We start from the raw sequence: 21,690 nt of genomic DNA, 5'->3' as shown, positions 1-21,690 counted from the left end.
TTTCTAGGCATAAAATCAATAAACCCTCTGGATGTCCAAAAAAAACCCCACCAAAAAACAAATTAGCCCTGACCGGTATGGCTCAGTGGGTTGAGCGATATCTTGTGCACTGAAAGGTCACCAGTTCAATTCCCTGTCAGAGCACATACCAGGTTTCGGGTTTGATCCCTAGTCAGGGTGTATACGGGAGGCAACCAATCGATGTTTCTCTCTAAAATCATTTTTTTAAAAAAGAACATTTAGGCCCTGGACAGTTTGGCTCAGCGGTTAGAGTGTTGGCCTGCAGTCCAGAGAGACCAGGGTTCGGTTCCCGCTAAGGGCATGTACCTGGGTTGCAGTTTATCCCCTGCCCTGGTTGGGTCGTGTGGGTAGCGGCTACTCGATGTGTCCCTTTCACATCGATGTTTCTCTCTTTCTCTCTCTTCCTCTCTCTCCCTCCCACTCTATCTGAATAAAAAATGGAAAAATGTCCTCGGGTGAGGATTAAAAAAAAAAAAAGAACATTTAGCCCTGGCCAGTTTGGCTGGGTGGTTAGAGTGTCGGCCCGGGGACCACAGAGTCCCGGGGTCGGTTCCCACTAAGGGCACGTACCTCGGTTGTGGTTCGTCCTCAGCCCCGGTTGGGGTCGTGTGGGTGGAAACCAGTCGATGTGTCTCTCTTACATTTATGTTTCTCTCTCTCTTCCTCCCTCTCTACCTCCTGCTCTATCTAAAGATAAATGCAAAGAAAATAATAAAATAAAATAAGAACATTTATTTGGAAGTAGACATTTTGTGATGTTCGTTTAAAGCAAAGGCACGTTTTCAAGAGGTACAAGGTTTTGGCTTCTGGGGTCCAGCCACCTCTCAAAGCAAGATGACCACATGCTCTAGACGAACCCAGTGGCTGCTGTCCGCTGTTCACAAGCCCTCTGGCTAGGATTGCCCTAGGCGTCCACATTTGACAGCACCTGCCTACAAGATCTCCAAATCAAATCAAATTACAAGACGGACACAGCTTAGAAACGCATTCATTTATTTGCATGGTTTCCCATGTTGCCAAGGATATTTCATTGATCAAAAGTAATTGTTTCCCTGCCGGTTTGGTTCAGTGGTTAGAGCGTCAGCCCCCGGACCAATGAGTCTCAGGTTTAGCTCCGGTCAAGGGCACGTACCTTGGTTATAGTTGTCCCCGGCCCTGGTTGGGGTCGTGCAGGAGGCAACCAGTCAATGTATCTCTCTAACATCTCTCTCTCTCTCCCCCACTCTCCCTCTCCTCCCTCCCACTCTATCTTAAGAGAAATTTTATATATATATATATATATCTCCCCTTGGGTAAGGATTAAAAAAAAAAGTAATCATTATCATCTGAGTTTCCAGAGTGTAGCAACGTATTCAATATGCTTTCTATTTCATACAGCACTTTCTCATTTACCCTCTTCTTGAAGACACACCACAACTCTTGCTGTAGACACTAAATATTCCCATTTTGCATATAGACAAACTAAGTTTCAGTTACACGGCTTACAACTAGAGAGGGTCACTTATGGGGCTTGAAACCAGATCTTGCAGTTCCTCTTCCACAGAGAACAGTCGCCTTCACTCCTTTAGAAGCTCAAGCAGCCGTGGTTCCCTCGGCCCAGGCGTGACTGGATGTTGCCAAGGACGAGGCCTGGGCCCCATCCACGTCCAGCAAACAAAATCTCTGAGGGTGGGGCCTGGGCACCGGCCGTCCCTAAATTCTCTAGGTCGTTCCAGTGTGCAAATTCATAACATTTGGTTAATAATCAGGATTTGCTTCTCTCTCAACAACCTGCTTCAAGGCATTGATGTTCCACTTGTCTTTTTTCAAGAGTAATTTTCTATTTCTCAATTATAGGACTCGTAATACCTATTTATTGTAGAAATTTTAGAAGGAAGGTATGAAGAAGTAAACAAAAATCATTGAGAGATTCATTGTTAATATTTTAATGTATTATCTTCCAATCTTTGTGCATATTTATATACAATTTTTTTTTTATCCTCACCCAAGGACATTTTTGCATTTGTCTTGAGATGGGGGGGAGAGAAACATCAATATGAGAGAGCTACATCAGCTGGTTGCCACCCACACGACCCCAACCGGGGCTGGGGACAAACTGCAACTGAGATACGTGCCCTTAGTGGGAACCGAACCCGGGCCTCTCTGGTCTGCGGGCTGACAACTTCAACTGCTAAGCTAAACCGGCCAGGGCTACATACAAATTTTTAACAATACAATATATACCGATTATTTTCAGATTTTTCTTTCTGCTCATTTGTATGTTTTTATTTTTCTATAATTAACCTGTATATAATGTTTAAATTAATAAAATCATTATAATAGCTACATGAGCTTCCAATGTGCTCATAGCTCATAAATTAATCACTCTTTGATGTTGGATATTTAGGTTGTTTTTAATTTTTTGTTGTCTTCCATGAAGATCCTTGTACCAGATTTTTGGGCATCATTTTCCCAGAAGTGAAATTGTTGAGTCAGAGGGTATAAACATTTTGAAGGTTATTGATAACATTGCCAAATTGCTTCCTAGAAGAGTACATGAGTTTATGGTCCCATCAGTGGCATATTTTGCAAAAGAAAATTGTTACAGACTTTGCAAAGTTGAGCATTTTCATTTGTAATCTGTCAATTTACTATTAATGAGGTTGAACTTTTTATATCTTTATTTGTTACTTGTATTTCTTCTTTTGTGAATGTTCGTGTACCTTGCCCCCTTTTATCCCCCTTTTGTGTGTTTGTCTTCTTTTCCTACATATTAAGTATGTATATAACACTTTTCCTATTCATTAGTTTTGTAAATGTCTTCCCTCAGTTTATCATTTAATTTTTTAAAAATCCTCAACAGGTATGTTTGCACTGATTTGAGAGAGAGAGATAAATATCAATCTGTTGCCTCCTGTACATGCCCTGACCGGGGATCGAACCCAAAAACCTTGGTATGTGCCCTGACTGGGAATCGAACCTGCGACCTTTTGATGCATATGACGGCACTCAACCAACTAAACTACACCGGCCAGGGCTTAAATAAATGCTCTTATTTAAATTGTCCCCTTGGGAGGTTTTGTGACCATTGCTTAAAATGTCTTTGGAATTCCTTTTTGAGACTCCTTTGTCTAAGCTACATGTTTCTCAGTATTTTCAATCAGTGAATTCATTTTTCATTCTTCGAAGAGGAGCTTAATTTTAGAAAGCAGTCAAACCTGATAATTCAGATGTATTTGAACCTAGGTAAATATTTTATTTTTTTAAAAAGGGCACTTAGAAGGTATGTGTGTGTGTGTCTTGCTACCCAGTATATTCCCAGCGTTCTGTATAGCACCTGGGACTCAAAGGTTGAATGCATTCTTTTTTTTTTAAATTGACTTTTGAGAGAGAGAGAAAGAAACATCAGTGAGAGAGAGAGAAGCATCAACATTGATTGGCTGCCTCCTGTATGCCTCCCACTGGGGATCGAGCCCGAAACCTGGGCATGTGCCCTGATCGGGAATCAAACCAGTGACCTCTTGGTGCATAGATCAATGCTCAATCACTGAGCCACACTAGCTGGGATAATGCTTTCTTGTTGAATGCATTCTTGTTTCCTACTGAGACCCATAAACTGTCTCCAAAGGTAAAACTAAAACGGTTTTTGAACAACAGCAGCCTATTTGGGATTAATAAATTCTAGCTTGTATGCTGATTAGAAATCAGCCCCTTTCTTTGATAAGTATGCTGTGTATACTTAATGCATTTCACGTAGGAGAAGGTGATGCAGATCTTCCCTTTTCTGGGGCTAATACTAAATTTAGTCTCCTAGGGCAACTCTAATCAACGACACTGGGCAAATCCAGGCACTTTCGGAGTTATTTTTTAAACCAATTCAATCTATAAAACATCTAAGCATAGTATTGTTAACAAGGACAATGCCTGAAACATAACTACTTTTTCACACAGATTTCAAGACGCTAACGTGAATCCGGACTTGCAAATTAGCCGAGGTCCACCCTTCCACACCCTAACAAGTCTGAGGAATACAGAGCCAGACAGTTCATAGCCAGGACAGAGAGCACGGCCTTCGATCCGATCCGATCTGCACTCCTGGGCCGGTCCAGCTCTGCGCCCGAAAAACAATTCACAGCCCCCACCTTAGTCTTTTTGTCCTTATCTCTACCATGATCTTGCACTCGTAAAGGCATCAATTCTAAACTGAGAACAGTGAAGGCTGACAAGAGGCAAGGAGAACAGGTTGCTAACAGGAGCCCCAATGGCACGCATGGGGAGAGGAAAGCAAGGTGCTGCTCAGGTGATGGGGGGACTTCTGGAGCAGCAGAAGCCAGTCGGAGCTGAGACTGTCCCTACTTTGAAGGGGGAAGAAAGCCAAAGACAAAGCGCAACTGCTCCTGGCAGTTTCCAGGAAGGGAACACACCAGGTCATCTGAGGTCAAGTTCAGGGCATGCAGCCAGCCGCCAGGCGGGAAGGAAGCTGCAGTGAATGCCTGCCTGCCTGCTCTCCCAGCCCTCCCACCTTCTGATCGCAAGTCCCAAACCAGCCCCTTTGCCAGGGCCCCAGGGGACTTCAAAGGCTCCTTGCGGTCCCAGGCATTCTGGCTCTGGCCTCACAGACAGAGCCCACACAGAGGTGCTGAAGGGACCCAGGTACAAGGCTGCGTGAGCAATGAGGCCCAGCCGCCTGTGTTGTCTTGGCCTTGCAGAGAAGAGGGGCCCAAGCACTCTGTTTAAAACATTTGAGCATTCCTCCTGCACTTCTGCTGTCTCCTCCAGCCTCGTGGCCTCCCCTCCCCCAGACACACCGGACACTGTTTTAACTCCTTGCCTTTGTCCATGGTGTGACTCCAAAGCCACTTTCATCGTAACTTTTTTTTTTAATGTTTCTGTTTATTTCCGAGAGAGAGAGAGGAAGGGAGAGGGAGAGAGAGAAACATAGATGGGCCGCCTCCCACATGATTCTTCTGCACGCCCCCCGCCAGCATCAAGCCAGCAACCCAGCACATGCCCCACTAGGAAATCGAAGCCCATGACCTACCCCGACCCAGAATCGAACCGGTGACCCTCTGGTGCATGGGACAATGTCCAACCAACTGAGTCACACCAGCCAAGGCCCAACTTTCTCTCTGAAAATCCTACTATCTTTTTTTTTTTTCTTTATTGATGTTAGAGAGAGAAGAAGGGAGAGAGACAGAAACATCCATGAGAGAGAACATCGATTGGCCGCCTCCTGCATGCCCCCAACTGGAGCTCGGTCCCATAACCTGGGCATGTGCCCTGACTGGGAATTGAACTGGTGACCTCTTGGTACATGGGTCAATGCTCAACCACTGAGCCTCACCGGCCGGGCTGAAAATCCTACTATCTTTTTTTTTTTTATCCTCACTCGAGGACATTTTTGCATTTATCTTCAGATAGAGCAGGAGGGAGGGAGGAAGGAAGAGAGAGAGAGAAACATCAATGTGAGAGACACATCGAGTGGTTGCCACCCACACGACCCCAACCAGGGCCAGGGACAAACTGCAACCAAGGTACGTGCCCTTAGTGGGAACTGAACCTGGGCCTTTCTGGTCCGCGGCCTGAAGCTCTAACCACTGAGAAAAACCAGCCAGGGCGAAAATCCTATCTTTTTTTTTTTATCCTCACCCGAGGACATTTTTCCATTTTTTGCACAGATAGAGTGGGAGGGAGAGAGAGGAAGAGAGAGAGAGAGGGAAACATTGATGTGAAAGGGACACATCGAGTGGCTGCCACCCACACGACCAACCAGGGCCGGGGACAAACTGCAACCGAGGTACATGCCCTTAGCGGGAACCGAACCCGGGTCTCTCCAGACTGCAGGCCGATGCTCTAACCGCTGAGCCAAACCGGCCTGGGCGAAAATCCTATCTTTTAATGCCCAGTTCAAATGCCACTCTATCCATGAAGTTCCCTTAGCTGGAAGAAGTACCTGTTGCAATCTGTCTTGTATCACACTTAGGGATATGTTTTCTCTCCCCATTTGGGACCACATTGTACCCACTCTTCTCCATCATGTGATTGTGTATTCCTTCCTTTGCCCATGCTACTCTCCTGCCTGGCATATCCTACCATTCTGCCTGTCAACATATTCCTCACTTCATCCTTCAAGTCTCAGCTCAGCTGGACTCTCTGTTAAGGGCTTTCTAAAGCTCTCCAATCTTTCCACCCACACAGACCTGCCAGCTCCACTTATTGAGTGGTTACTTTGTGCTCACATGTTTGTCTACAGTATTTCTAACCCCTGCAAAGTAGGTGCAAAGTTAGTTTCACTTTCAGATTTAAAGAAAACAGAAGCTCAGAGAGGTTAAGCAATCTGTCCACATTGCACTGGAGGTTAGTGGCCCAGTCATGATTGGAACCCAGGTTTGTCTGATGCCTAAACCCTAGCCCTCCGTCTAGTCCATGCTACTTTTTCATTCATAAGGCAAATATTTTGAGCATGAGACAATAAAGACTTTGAAGCTTATCTTTCTTGTTTTCAAAGCAAGGAAACTAAAGAGGCCTGATGACTTGCTCAAGGTGACACAGCCTCTCCCTATGTCCTTGGCTCGTTCCTGCCACGTGCCAGGTAGCCCAGCAACCATCTATCAACTGCAGGGGCCCCCTGGTCCTAGGTAACATTCCCTGGGGGCCCAGTTACAAGCAAGCCATCTGACGCACGGTTGTCTGCCCTGAAAGCAGGGCTCCAAACTAGGCAAGAGAATTTGCAACAAGCTTGGAGCTACAGCTGTATATAATGATAAAATCCCAAACAGGGACAGAGTTTATAGCTTTCTCTTGTAAAAGAAGTCGGGGTAGGGGGGGTGTCCAAGGCTGCTGTTATGGTTTTCCCAAGTCAGGGCCTGGGGCTTCTTCTGACTTGGGCAATTCCCTCCTCATGGGGCACTTCATGATCCAGAGCGGCCCTCAAGATGATCTGGGGGCACTCTGAGAGCAGAATCAAAGGGCTCGCTGCTCATCTCCTATTTCTACCATTGAGTCCATGCACCTCACAATCATATAGTCTAATGCAGAGGTGGGGCGCTGCTCAAAGCCTAGCTGGGGGCCGACCTGGAATTTGGCAAGTATGCAGTAAGTATGTAGCTGGCAGTATAAAGGGGTAAGCAATGAATGTGAGGTACATGTCATTCCTTAGTCCAAGAGGGCCTTCTGCAGCTCAGCCTACTTCATCTTTTCTCCTTTTCTTCGTTCTTTCCATTTGTCTACTATTTATTGAGCTACTCACTCCTATGTGCCAGGCACTGGAGATTCAAAGAGGGCTGAGACACATTCTGAGCTCTGACCAAACTAAAAATAGATCATTTGAATGCTATGTGGTGAGTGCAACAGTAAGATAGATGCAAAAGGCACTCCACAGGAGCACAAAGGCAGGGCACCGGCTCCGGCTCCGGCGGGGGAGGGGACCCGCAAGGCTTCCTGAGGAGGGTGCTTGCTGATGAGACAGATGGGAGAAATATTAGGGGGAAGTGGCTAGCCCCTAGTGCCTGGGTGCTGGGCATGAGTGAGGAGTCAGAGGAGTGATGGGGGCACCACTAATGGAGGACACAGGGTCTTCTCCCGGAGACAGGGTGCTTTCTTGCCATGGGAAATACCCTTGGCCTCAGAGCAGACTATCATTTCCAGTGTTGCCATTCTCCATTGCTCTCCCAAAGGTGCACCCATGAGCCCGGCTAGTCCCCATGACCCTGGTCTAGTGAATCAAACATAGGAGCCTAGTCTGTACCACGCGACAGCCCAGGCAGACCAAGCTGAAGTTTCACAAGCGCCCCCTGAGCCCGATGGTCCCTAGAGGACGCCTTGGCTCTAGAAACCCCACCTGCAGTGAATATCTGCCACTTTGTGGAGCGCCAGAGAATGAATCCCCCTCTTCTGTTTGGGTCCTCACCCACCTCCTCCTACAGTGAAGATGAAAAGTCAGATACTGTATTTCCCAGACTCCCTCGAAGCTCCTTGGCAAGGTTGGGGCATGTCGCCAAGACTGCAAGTCGGATGTCCCTCCCAGAGTCTTGTGTCCCTGAGGGACTTTCTATGACAACAGCCACAGTGGGCCCCACCCCACCTGCCCCAGGGCCTTGCAAATGATGGGCCTGAAGCTCAAGCTTCATCGGGTTCACGGTAAGTCACCTCTGGCTTGTAATTAAGGCCCGGGATGATTCTTTGGCATTAATCAGTGCAGCAGGCAAATGCAGGGACGAGGAGAGCACGGCTTTATTCAGAGGGAGAGTAAGACCATTTAGCTAGCACAGAGGACCTTTCACAGGGGCAGGGAGATAAGGTCGGAGGACCCCAAAGACTTAGTTAAGGAGCCTGGTCATCATCTTGTAAAGGCACCAACATTTTTTTTAAATGAACTTGTATTTTGGAATCATTTCAGATTTACAGAAAAGTTGCAAAGATAGTACAGTTTCCCTATACCCCTCGTTCCCCTAATGCAACACCTTACATGATCTGGTCAAAACTAAGATGCCATCATTGGTACATTACTGTCAACTAAACTCCAGACTTGAACTAGTTTTCATGCTAATGTCTTTTTCTGTTCCAGGAACCAAACCAGGACACCCCTTTGCATTTAGATAGCAATAGTAACATGATTAAAGTTACTTTAGGAGAATCATTTGACAACAGCATTCAGGATGAACCCAGAAGTGGGGTAAGAAGGCATTTGGAAAGGCATCCCAGAACATTCACCAAACTTCCAAATGCACCCCAATGCCAGTACTTGCAAGGGCTCACCACCTCGAAGGTGCAGTTGCCAAAAAGAGAAAATCTGGGCCACTGGATCCATCTCTGTGCCTGCTCAGAGCCCCGTGGGACAAAGGCATGTTGAGGATGCCCCTAGGGGCCCCATCCAGCAGTGCTGGTAAGTTAGGTGGTTTTCCTGTCCAGGCAAACAAAGTGGGCCAATAAGTCTAGAGAGGCAGCCAGAGAAACGCACACTTGCCTTTTCTGAAAGCCAACTCTTGTCTCCCACGCAAGGCAGTTTGATGTCACAGAAAGAGCAGGCTCTGGAGTAAGGATGGACGGGCAGAGTCCTGGCTCCACCACTGACTGAAGGACCCTGGGTGAGCTCAGTTTCCACACTGTAAACACCAGGATCTTAAACTCCCTTCATAGGGTTATTGAGAGGATTGATTCACATTTTAAGGTATTGGCAGGGCAGCTGGCATTCAGCCATCATTAGCTCCCTAGACAACTCTGAAGGTGGGGTCCGGGCCAGTCATTTTCTTGAATATCCTCATAGTACTTAACACACAGAAAGTACTTCATAAATTGATGATTGTAATATGGAGCTCACAAACCCAGTGACCTCAGAAAGGGCAGATCATGTCTCCAGTTACATCGTTCATTTATTTAACAAGTCTATATTAGGCACTCACTAAATAGCAATAAATAGTAAATGTCGGGCACTGTGTTAAGTGACCAAGTCACAGTCTGTGTCAAGAATGGCAAAGCCTAGGAGGGGAGCGATGTCTCCAAACAACCTTCCTTCAAGTCTGATACATAGTTTAATAAAGCAGAGTGCCCAGGAGCACAAAGACCGGCTAGTTCTGTATGGGGCGAGGGAAGAGCTTCGAAGGAGAGGAGTGATAGACTCAGACTGACAGAGTGAGCCGTCTTCCAGTATTAAAGGGTGGGAGGAAGGTGAGAGGGAGGGAGAGAGAAGCACTCCATCATGTGGGAAACACGAGACGCATTCTGGAACTGTAGGTAGCCTTGTGCGTTTTATGGAATGAGTGTTGGGAGGTGAGGTTATAAAAACAGGGCAGCTCTAACGACTTCCGCCCAGGAAGGGCTGAGGGGCAGCTACCTGGGGGCAGGTTCTTTTATGTACATGGTTTAGTTGGGTGGTTTGGGAAAGAGATGGTGGCTGGTAGTAGTCATGGGTGGCTGGCTGTGGGGAAGGTGAAACTGGGCACTTTCAACTAGAGAAAAAGAAATGAGGAGCAGAGATTTGAGATTTCAGAGATGACCAGGCAGAATTTGGTGAGAAAGGGTGTGAGCTGACGCCCTGGCCAGTGTGGCCCAGTTGGTTGGGTGTTGCCCTGTGCACCTAAGATGCCGGTTCCATTTCTGGTCAGGGCACGCCTGGGTTATGGACTCAGTCCCCACCAGGGTGCCAGTCAATGTTTCTCTCTCCTTCTCCGTTTCTCTCTCTCTCAGGAATCAATAAAGGAGAGAGTGGGAGGAGGCTTCTAATGTGGCCCACCGGGTAAATGCAGAAGCAGGAGAAACAGTCCTTGTTGGCTGAGGTGGGGTGGAATGACAACCCTGTTCCATCCACACTGAGCTTAAGGGATATCCAGGCAGTGATATTTGCAGGTCAATACAGCTCTAGCTTTAAAAGTGCTCTCCTGGCCCTGGCCGGTTTGGCTCAGCGGTTAGAGCGTCAGCCTGCGGTCCAGAGAGGCCCCGGTTCAGTTCCCGCTAAGGGCATGTACCTCGGTGGCAGTTTGTCCCTGGCCCTGGTTGGTCGTGTGGGTGGCAGCCACTCGATGTGTCCCTTTCACATCGATGTTTCTCTCTCTTTCTCTCTCCCTCCCACTCTATCTGAACAAAAAAACGAAGAAATGTCCTCGGGTGAGGATAAAAAAAAAAAGTGCTCTCCTGTCTGGAATCTGCTTCAAAATAATCTGAGAATAGTGTGTAGGCTACAGGTGAAACAAAATTGACTACGAGTAGATCACCAAAGTGGGTGAGAAAGTAAAAATTAGCTCAGACTAAGGAAAAAAACGTTGACATTCATCAGGCTGGAAGGACAGACACAGCGTACAAAGCTACCATGAAACAGTATTCTTCCCAAGGGCCGCTGCAGCTGAAGTGTCATAACCACCCCCTTCTTTGCGTGACTACTGCTTTCTGACTCACTGAAAAACCTTGTTCTCTAACATGATAGACCATCAGAAACTTTGCTGTTTGAAATTTTATTTGTAAAAATGAAATACCCCTTTGTTGCCAGGAGGATCTAAGTCGCTTTGACACAGAAGCAGTCTCGATTTGCAACCCAGGTTCAGAGCTCCGGTTCAGGGGCTTCCGAACACGATATTCCACGTTTGTCTTAACTTTGTCCTTTCGAAGATGAGCGTGGGCCTGCTGCGCGGGTCACCCCAGACGTTGACTCTTGCTTTGTTTTGAGTCTATCAAAGCACTGCTGCATTTAAATTTTGCCTAAACTCTATCCTTCCCCCAAACCCTATACCTTGCTCTTTGCCTGTTTGGTGAGACAGCCCCCACAGTTCCTTTGTGTGTGGTCTCCTTTGTTGCTATAAGTCTCATTTTGTCCGACTGCAGGGTCTTGGGCTATTTGGGCCAGGATATGGGTAGTGGGGATACAGGAGGTCTTTGTACTATTCCCTCAGCTATTGCAAATGATCCACTTTCCTTACTTTTCCAAGTTTCACAAAAGTCCTCACCCCATGATAACAGCACCAGCCATGACAGTGTTTGAGATCTGAGGAAGGCAGAGTAATAGCCCCCAAAGACATCCACATCCTCATCCCTGGCACCTGTGAATGTTATCTTACCAGGAAAAGGAACTTAGCAGGTGTCGTTAAGGCGAAAGGCCTTGCTAAGTATTCTGGAATATGCAGGTGAGTTCAGTGTAATCCAGCTGAGAGCCTTTCCTGGCTGTGATCAGAGATGGACAACGGAAGGAGAGTCAGAGATGCAAAGTTGCCGGCTGTGAAGATGAAGGAAGGGGTCAAGAGCCAAGGCATGAGGGCAGCCTCTAGGACAGGGTGGGGAACCTTTTTTCTGCCAAGGGCCATTTGGATATTTATAACATCATTCGAGGGCTATACAAAATTATCAACTTAAAAATTAGCCTGCTATATTTGGTCAGGCTAATTTGGTGAGGTGTGTGATGTTAGCTGGTATTGATTTCTCGGGCCTTATGCAGGCCGGACGTTCCCCACCCCTGCTCTGGGAGATGTAAAGGGTAAGGAAACAGACTCTCCTCCAAACCTCCAGAAAGGAACGCAGCCCTGTTGATCATGATTTCAGCCCAGTGAGAATCCTATCAGAGTTCTGACCGACAGAACTGTGAGGTAATAGGTCTGTGCTGCTTTCAGCCACATTTGTGGTCATTTGAGATGGCAGCAATAGAAAATGAATTCAAGGTCACCCAGAGGAGTGAGGAAAGAAATGAGTCAAGGGTGCATGGGAGCCTCCAACACTTTGGCAAATGAGTCAGCCAAGGAGACAGAAAGGGAGACGCCAAGCAGTGGAACAGCCAGAAGAGACCAACAAAGGAACAAGTTCCAAGGAGGAGCAAGTGGTCTGGAGATTTAAACTGCCTGCTCTTTAAAGGGAGGGCTGGTGCAGCCACTATGAGAAACAATATGGTGTTTCCACAAAAAATTAAAAATGGAACTGCCATTTGACCCAGTGATCCCACTTCTAGGACTATATCCTGAGAAGCCTGAGACCCCAATCAGAAAGAATATATATACCCCTATGTTCATAGCAGCACAATTTACAATAGCTAAGATCTGGAAACAGCCCAAGTGTCCATCAGTACATGAGTGGATAAAAAGCAGTGGTACATATACACAATGGAGTACTATGCAGCTTACAGAAAGAAAGATCTCTTACCTTTGAGATGACATGGAGGGACCTGGAGAGTATTATTAAGCGAAATAAGCCAGTCAGAGAAAGACAAATACCACATGATCTCACTTATTTGTGGAATATAATGAAAAATATAATGAACAAAACAGGCTCAGAGTAGGGGGGTGGGGGGGATAGAGGAGATGAACCCAAGAACTTTTATGCATGTATGCATAACCAATGCACATAGAGAACAGTGCTTAATGTGGGGCAGGATAGGGAGGAGGGTGTCTGCGAGGAGGGTGGGGAGGAGAAACATCTGTAACAAAAATAAATTAATAATAAAAATAGGGGGCTGAAGGAAGTGAAACAGTCTGAAATTTAAAGCACATTTACTTCCTTTTCCCTGAGTCTAGCCTGTGCATAAAACAAATCGCCTCTTTCGTCTGAAACCCGCACCTTCTCCCTTCCTTTTGAGTTTGAGACCTTTCACAACCTCAATCTGTTATAAGCCCATCAAGGTAATATTCTAGTTCCTGAACAGCACCTTGTAAGCCAGAAAGAAATGTAGATATGTAGATATTTTTACATGTCAATTGAAGTGATTTGACTCTGGGAGACAGCGCCCAGACTGGCCTAACAGCACAGTCCTCCACACCTCTCCTTCCCCTGAGACGTAAGGTCAAAACCACTGCTCCTCATTCAAATATTTACTCTCTCCAGACCATCTCAGCCGCCAAATTGGTAAATGGTAAATTCTTCCACCCAGGTGAGGCTGTTGATGGCTCTGACTATCTTAGAGACCATTCTCCTTCCAAAAGGCAATGTCCACGAATGGAAATAATTGCTGGAGCTGTGGGTTTTCAGGCTAAGCGAAGAATGTGGCAAGGAAAGGAGCACGTTCTTGTTAGACTCACTAACCCCACCTGGTTCCGACGGTCTGGGCCGAATGTCTCACTCTCACGTGAAGACCGAGGCACATGACTCTTTTCTCTGCCCGAGTACCCCATTCATCTTCAGAATTCAGCACCTTTGTCAGCGGGCTGTCCCGGATTACGCTGGCCCCTTCTGTCACGGGCCCCAGAGTACACCTGTATGTCTCCTTTTGAAACGCTCACGACACCTGCAATTACTTGTTCAGTGTCTATCACCTTCCCCGTTACATGACAAGTTCTGTGAGGTGAAGACCAGGTCTGCCTTCTGTCCTGTCGACCCTTAACTCCTTGGTCTCTAGCACATGGCAGATACTCATCCTTGTTGATGAATGAAGGGTGAGGGCTGAGTGCTCTTACTCTGGGTTTACAGGTGATTTCTACACTAGTGGTTCCTGGAAACGTAAATGGGAATTAAATGTTAAAGCTAAGAACACTTAAAGTCAAAGGACCAAAACCAGTGCATTTCCAAAACATACCTAACTCCGTAGTTTCACTCCCGGTCTTGCCCAAAGCCTGAAGGAGCAAACACACACAAGGACAAGTGGGAGAGTTTTTCCACATTGTGCCAAGACAATTCACTGGGAGAGATTAATCTTTCTAAAAATGATGTTGGGACTAGATTTGCACATGCAAAAGAATGAAGTTGAATCCCTTTCTTACACTGTACACAAAAATTAACTTAAAGTGGATCATTGTGCTAATGGAAGAGCTAAAACCACATGGCTCTTAGAAGTAAACATAGGTGTCTGTGACCTTGGGTTATTCAAAACTTTCTTAGACATGATGCCAAAAAGACAAGTGACAAAATAAATTTGATTTCATCAAAATTAAACTTTTGTGCTTCAAAGGACAGTAGCAAAATGAAAATACAACCTACAGAATGGGAGGAAATATTTGTAAATCATGTATCTGAAAAGGACTTGTATCCAGAATATATAAAGCACTCCTACAATTCAACGAAAGCCAAGTAACCCAAATGAAAAATGGACAAAGGATTTCAATTGGCATTTTTCCAAATAAGACATATGAATGACCACTAAGCACATAAAAAGATGCTCAACATCATTAGCCACCAGGGGAATGTAAATCAAAACCACAATGAGATACAGCTTTACCCCCACTAGGATGGCTATAATTAAAATGACAGATAGCAAGTGTGGGCAAGGGTGTGGGGACATGGACCCCTCATACCTTGCTAGAGGGAATGTAAAACAGCGCAGCCACTTTGGAAATGCTTAGCAGTTCCTAGAAAAGTTACACATGGAGTTTACGTTTGACTCAGTAATTCCATTCCCTAAGAAAAATTAAAACATAAAGCCACACAAAAACTTGTATGTGAATAGTCATCGCCGCATTATTCATAACAGCCAAAGTGGAATCCGCATGTCCATCGATGACTGAACAAACAGCATATAGTATATGCATAAACTGAAATATTTAGCTATTAAAAAGAATGAAGTATTGATACACTAAACATGGGTGGGCCTTGAAAATGAAAGAAGCCAGTCACATGAGACCACATATTATGATTCCATTTATATGAAATGTCAAAAACAGGTACATCTACTGAGATAAAAAGATTGGTGGTTGCCGAGGGCCGGACTGGGGTGACTGGGGATGTTGGGGGTGGGAGATGGAGACTGACTAATCGGCGTGGCATTTCTTCTTGGGCTGATGAAACATTTTGAAATTGATTGTGGTGATGGTTGTACAACCCTATGAATAGACTAAAATCCACTGAATATTCACTTTAAATAGGTACCTTGTATATGGCATGAGAATTATATCTCAATAAAGCTGTTAAAATATTTAAGTAGAATAAAAAAATGCTTTTTGTTGTTTCAAAACATTACATTTGTTAGAAAGCAGTCTCGCACTCATTTTCCCAAGCAGGAGGAAAGCAGGTTTCCATCTCCCGGGACAGTCTGCGTCCCCGGCCTCCCCCCGCCCCCGCCCCCGTTTGCTGGGTGCCTCCGCAGCGGTCCCGGGACAGTCTGCGTCCCCGGCCCCCCTCCGTTTGCTGGGTGCCTCCGCAGCGGTCCCGGGACAGTCTGCGTCCCCGGCCCCCCTCCGTTTGCTGGGTGCCTCCGCAGCGGTCCCGGGCTCAGGCAGGAATTCTGCTCTCAGTGACTCGCGGACCTGCAGGCTTCTTGCAATGGAACACTTTGCTTTTATCAAGCCATGTATTTTTCTCTAACAATACATTGTCCTTGAAGCTTTAAATGCAGCATAAAACGTTTTTCCTACTTTCCGGCATAGACAGATCCCTCCACCTAGGTCACCCGAAACTCACTGGGTGAGGGTTTTGGAGCAGCTACAGTGCCAGGATGCCAAACCCTAAGTGTTAGACGCCGAGCTTCTGGGCTCCTGATTTGTTCTCTCTTCACCTCCCTTTTAAAATCGTGTCCAGGTTCTTCAGCTTTAGGACGAAGGTCGAAATCTCCACCCCGTCCTCCACACCAACAGTGCTGGAAGGGAAGAGATGAAGGAGCTCCGAGTTTCCTAAAGTTCAGGCTCCATTTCCTGGCTGGGGTGCGGGGGGAGCTCACGCTTGAGCACCCGCTTGAGCACCCGCCCACTCCTGAGCCACTTACTTCCCTTCTTCATGCCCAAGGCAGGGCTGGTGAGGGTCCTGGGAGCAGTTCATTCCCTGGCATGTCTGACTGGGGAAGGATTCAAGAAGAAAAGCTAAGAGTTTCCCCAGGTGAAAATGGCTAGTTTAGAGGGGAGTTCAGGGCGGGCACCAACAGATACAAGCTGAAATAAATTAACAACGGGATTAGCAAACTAAGCAAAACTTAAATACACTTTATTTGAGAAGACTCTGAGACACAAAGGAAGAGCACGGCCAAGTCCGAGGTCGGAAACCGCCCAGTGAAGAGGCAGAGCACTCCCGGAGTGAAGGAGACGGGGTGGGATGGAAGGTGGTTTCCAGCTTCAGAAACTCCGAGGGCCCAGATCACAGCCACAACAACCTGGCACTGGTTACAGAGCATTTACAAAGGTGTTCACCTGTGGGAAAGAGAAAACCCAAAAGTTAAATTTCACATTTTCGGCAGACTATACAATAGTCCATACACAATGCAAAGGTGCCAAGCCCATGAGTTTCTGTAAAGAAGGGAAAATAGGTATGGAGAGGAAATGTGACCTGCCCAGGGCCACATGGTGTCAGGTGGCAGAGCTGGGAACAGAATCCAGAAGGCTCATTTCCCTAGATCTAGAATACCTTAGAGGAGGAAGTTAGTTGAGAAGCATGTATTACAAGTCAATTATTTAACAATTATTAGACCAAAATACTTTAGAAAATTGGGATTACATTTGTAACTGTACAAGGCTCCATGGGCTTTGGAATGTGAAATGCAATTTGAGGCATAAAGCACAAGACTCATTATATTGAGGCTTGAAGCAAAGATAAAAGTGCAACAAAGGAAGCCATTAAAAGTAGTTCAAGTCCTCCCCACCTTTTTTATGAGTTCTTCTTGTTTGGTTACTTCTTCAGAAAAATCATCATTGACATCCAACACCAGCACTGGAATGTTCAGCAGAGTCTCAAAGTGGAGCCTGTAAGAAGCATGAACATGCAGGGAACAGAAAAAAGAAAGCTGAGCCAAGCTTCACATACTCACCAAGTCTTAATAATTCAGGGAACAGATCTAAAGTCACATGGCTTCTTAGTGAAATGGCACATAAACAGCAGTTTTAAAAAAGCATTCATATGGGGCTGGGTAAAACAGGTAAAGGGATTAAGTAAGACAGACAAACAAACAAAAACTCATAAACACAGACAACAGTATGGCGATTACCAGAGGAAAAGGGAGGTTGAGGGAGGCAGAAGAGGGTACAGGGGGATAAATGGTGATGGAAGGAGACTTGACTTGGGGTGGTGAACACACAATACAATATACGGATGATGTATTATAGAATTGTACACCTGAAACCTATATAATTATATTAAATAATGTCACTCCAATAAATTCAATTAAAAGTAAAAATAAATAAATACCTGGGTTTCAGGTTTGATCCCCGGCTCCAGTCGGGATCATGTGGGAGGCAACCAATCGATGTGTCTCTTTCACATGGATGTTTTTCTTTCTCCCTCTCCCTCCCTTCCACTCTATTTAAGAATAGGCCCTGGCCGGTTTGGCTTGGCGGTTAGAACGTCGGCCTGCGGTCCAGACAGACCCAGGTTCGGTTCCCACTAAGGGCATGTACTTCGGTTGCGGTTTGTCCCCGGTCCTGGTTGGGTCATGCAGGTGGCAGCCACTCGATGTGTCCCTTTCACATCGATGTTTCTCTCTCTCTCTCTCTCTCTCTCCCTCTCTCTCTCTCCCTCCTGCTCTGTCTGAATAAAAAAATGGAGCCCTGGCCGTTTTGGCTCAGCGGTTAGAGCGTCGGCCTGCGGTCCGGAGAGACCCGGGTTCGGTTCCCGCTAAGGGCATGTACCATGGTTGCAGTTTGTCCCCGGCCCTGGTTGGTCGTGCGGGTGGCAGCCACTCGATGTGTCCCTTCACATCGATGTTTCTCACTCTCTCTCCCTTCCTCTCTCTCCCTCCCATTCTATCTGTACCAAAAATGGAAAAAATATCCTCAGGTGAGGATAAAAAAAAAAAAAAAAAAAAAAAAATGTAAAAATGTCCTCGGGTGAGGATTAAAAAAAAAAAAAAAAGAATTAATGGGAACATATCCTCAGGTGAGGATTAACAACAACAAAAGTAGTAAAAATAAATAAATAAATAAATAAACCAATTCATTTGTTTTTAAATTGTGACCAGGATGCAACAAAATTCTGTCACCTCAAGAAGTATCATTTAGCCCTGGCCGGTGTGGCTGATTAGCTGGGCACTGAAAGTTTGCTGGTTCTGGGTGGGGGCAGGCTGTGGCTTGACCCTCGGTAAGGGGTGTGCAAGAAGGAGGCAGCCAATCAATGTTTCCCTCTCACATGGATGTCTCTCTCTCTCTTCTCTCTAAAAATCAATTTAAAATATCCTAAAAAAAACAAGAAAAAAGGAGAAATATCATTTAGCCCTGGCCTGGTGGCTCAGTTGGCTGGAGTGTTGTTCCATACACCAAAAGGCTGTAGGTTTGATTCCCAGTCAGGGCACATACCCAGGTTTCAGGTTCGATCCTCAGTCAGGGTGCACAGGAGAGGCAACTGATTGATGTTTCTTTCTTTCTCTCTCTAAAATAAACAAACATATCCTTGGGTGAAGATTAATAAAAAAAGAAATATCATTTAGTCATAAAAAAATTCAATCAAGTTAGCTGGAAAGATGAAGGCTGAAATTTTTCTTTAGTCTTAAGACTAATCCTAAAGGCAAGAGCCTCAAATATTTTAAGTGGACAGCATACCATGCCTGAAGGGAGGAAAGGCCAAGACCAGGAATGTCAACTCAATTTCTCTAAAATTTTTCAGCCCCTTACCCTGAGCCAACTATATCATCATCAACAATCACCATGTTCAACCCAGTGGAACTTGAAAAACAGAAAGCTGGGGAAATAGAATCTAATAAAGTCTCGTGGAATATGCAGATTGCACCCAGTATTAACTGTGAGTTGAATAATGCTCAACATTTCCCAGTGCTTCCAGCACATGCGGAACCTTCTGGGGAGCTGCGTGCTGAGGGACATGCACGGGACACTGACTGTGTCCCAGGCCTGGCTGGAGGGGGCAGGCCTGTCTGCTGCTGCTCTCTCCTCTGCTTACTTGGTGGTCTTGTGAACAAGCCAGGCTTCGTGTTGACTATGAAGCTGCTCGAGGTACGCCAGCTCAATTCCTCTCTCTTCTTCCCTGTCCCTCTGGTGTAGTCTCTTCAAACAAACCTGAAAGACAATTCCCAGGCCCCAGTGAGCTCAGTTGTTTTTTTTTTAATCCTCACCCAAGGACATTTTTCTATTTTTTGTTCAGGTAGAGTGGGAGGGAGAGAGAGGAAGGGAGAGAGAGAGAGAAACATCGATGTGAAGGGACACATCGAGTGGTTGCCACCCGCACAACCAACCAGGGCCGGGGACAAACTGCAACCGAGGTATGTGCCCTTAGCGGGAACCGAACCCGGGTCTCTCAGGACCGCAGGCCGACGCTCTAACCGCTGAGCCAAACCGGCCAGGGCTCAGTTGTTTTCTTAGCTGTGACAATGCAGTCGTGGGGGGCTTTCAGGCCAACTCATGTTGTCCATCCTGGGCACTATATGCCAAGACCTTGCTTCTGCGGTCTTGTTTTCTTACTCAATCACAGGTTAAGGGCAAACATCATCCACCCAGAATCTAGAATTGCCTTTCTTTTACCTTCTCCCCACCACATCCAAGACATTGACTGCTTTTTAATCGCTCTCCAGTTAATCTTTCCTGGCTTCTCCCTCACCTCTGCCCTGGTCAGGTCTCCATCACTTTTCACCTGAACTACAGCAAGTCTCTGGCTCTCTGCCTCCTGGAGATGAAGTGGATGGAAAGGGCCCAGGCCTTCACGGCAGAAAGTCCAGGATTAAGTCCTGTCTCCACCACGCACTAGCAGTGCAGTCTTTGTGAGTCTCCTCTTCCTCGCCCTCCACACCCACAGGCTGCTGTGAGGATTCACCGAGGTAAGGCAGGGCAAGTTCCTGGTCCAGCTGTTCTTTCCTCCCAGGCTGTCCACTCAGTCCACCCTTCCATAGGAGTCCAGTAAAATGGTCGTACTCTCCTTGCCTAAAATACTTCACAGGCTCCTTATTGCCTACCTACAGCTACCACCCCGGGTTTAAGGAAAACGAGCTGCATCATATTTACGAAAGGGTAAGTAATCAGAAACATCTCTTTCAAATCATAGCAAACACTCATTGCCGCAGAATGCAAAATCTGCGTAGGTCAAAGATAAAGAAGTGTAAAAAGTGAGGTTTGGGACTAACTCTCCTTCCCTCCCTCCTTCCAGAGTGTGCGTATTTCCATTCTCCTTTCACATGGTAGAAAAGTCTGAAGCACAATGGCTCAGAGAATGTCACACTCTACCTGTCACAAGGCCATTCCCAGAGGCCGGCCACCCCTCCTGTCTCCACTCCCAATTTCCTTAGCTCCCCTCCTGGACTCACTGCTTTACCAGATTCGACCTGCCTGCAGGGCAGCCCTCGCTCTTTCACTCATCCAAACTTTTGCTCCAAATGTTTGCTTTGCCTGAACTGCCTTCCTTCTGCCTGGGAAACATTTCATTATTCAATATCATCTGTCCTGGAAGAACAGGTGGATTAACCCATTGATTCATGACTTCCCTCTTCCAAACACTTAAAAAACTTTATCCTCAAATATAATGCACAATATTCCCAAAGACAGTCTTTGCTGTTTCCCTCGTCCTATTGTTCCTCTAAGGAGACAAAGTCATATACAAAGATTTCATTTATGATCTTATGTCCAATTTTGCAAACTGATTAACAGAGATCTAACATGTTAATACTCTTAGAACGTATCCCTTCTGGTCTCTCCCTCACCCTTGAGTCAATAATCGTCCCAAACTCAGAAGTCCTTGTACTAGGAATTCTATAATGTAGTTAGATAGTAAGTAAAACAAAGTATGCAAAACAGAGACTCAAGTGCTAAACTGTGAGGTCTGGATTGAAGTGCAGCAGTCAGATAAGGGAGAGAGCAGTTGGGCTCCAACAGTCCAACAGGTGTTTCCTGGAAGGAACAGGAGCTCCCCTTTATCTCTGGTACCAGCTCACTGAGCACCACTCTGCAAGCCGGGTGCTGTGTAGACCCTGGGCAAACACAGACCACCAGTGGCATTTTAGCTGTATCAGGTGACAGAGGGAGGCCCGCACAAGGTGCTCCAAGGGCACAGGGACTGGGGGAGCACACAAGGCAGGCCAGAATCCATCTTGTCCAGGGCTGAGCCCTGGGCCTGGCAGAGTAGGAGGTCAATAAGTATTTGTTGAATGTATTCATTTAATGTTTTAATATCTGACTTAGTCTCTCTCTGTCCATTCACCTTTTTCTCCTACTTTTATCTTTTTCATTTCTACTTTCCTTCACTCTGCACCTGGCTTTTTCTTTCCTTCTATTTTTCTGCCGTACATCCCCACCCTACAGCCGATGGCTTCAAGACCCCCGCAAAGGCACTTCCCCTCTTCCCTTCCCTCCTCAATCACACAGCTTTACACCCCTGACTTCCAGCTACCTAGTTCTCCACCCCAACCAACCATGCTACTAATTTTTTGTATACGTT

At 46.3% G+C, this 21,690-nt stretch overlaps 1 protein-coding gene across 2 annotated transcripts in view; it reads right to left on the bottom strand.

Annotated features, from left to right (window-relative positions):
* Positions 1–16,333: 16,333 nt before the first annotated feature.
* DGUOK (deoxyguanosine kinase) overlaps positions 16,334–21,690 on the bottom strand; it is a 38,729-nt gene continuing 33,372 nt past the window's right edge. For both annotated transcript variants that reach the window (XM_036263173.1, XM_036263172.1), the window contains 3 exons: positions 19,210–19,325; positions 16,967–17,066; positions 16,334–16,517 (listed from right to left, as the gene is read on the bottom strand). In XM_036263173.1, coding sequence (XP_036119066.1) covers positions 16,491–16,517; positions 16,967–17,066; positions 19,210–19,325 — 243 coding nt within the window. In that variant the 3' untranslated portion in view covers positions 16,334–16,490. The remainder of the gene's footprint in view (positions 16,518–16,966; positions 17,067–19,209; positions 19,326–21,690) is intronic.

The sequence above is a fragment of the Molossus molossus genome, unplaced genomic scaffold (genome assembly GCF_014108415.1).
Source record: "Molossus molossus isolate mMolMol1 unplaced genomic scaffold, mMolMol1.p scaffold_m16_p_15, whole genome shotgun sequence".
Lineage (NCBI taxonomy): Eukaryota > Metazoa > Chordata > Mammalia > Chiroptera > Molossidae > Molossus > Molossus molossus.
The sequence above is the reverse complement of the archived record's forward strand: the minus strand, read 5'-3'. Positions and strand labels throughout refer to the sequence as shown.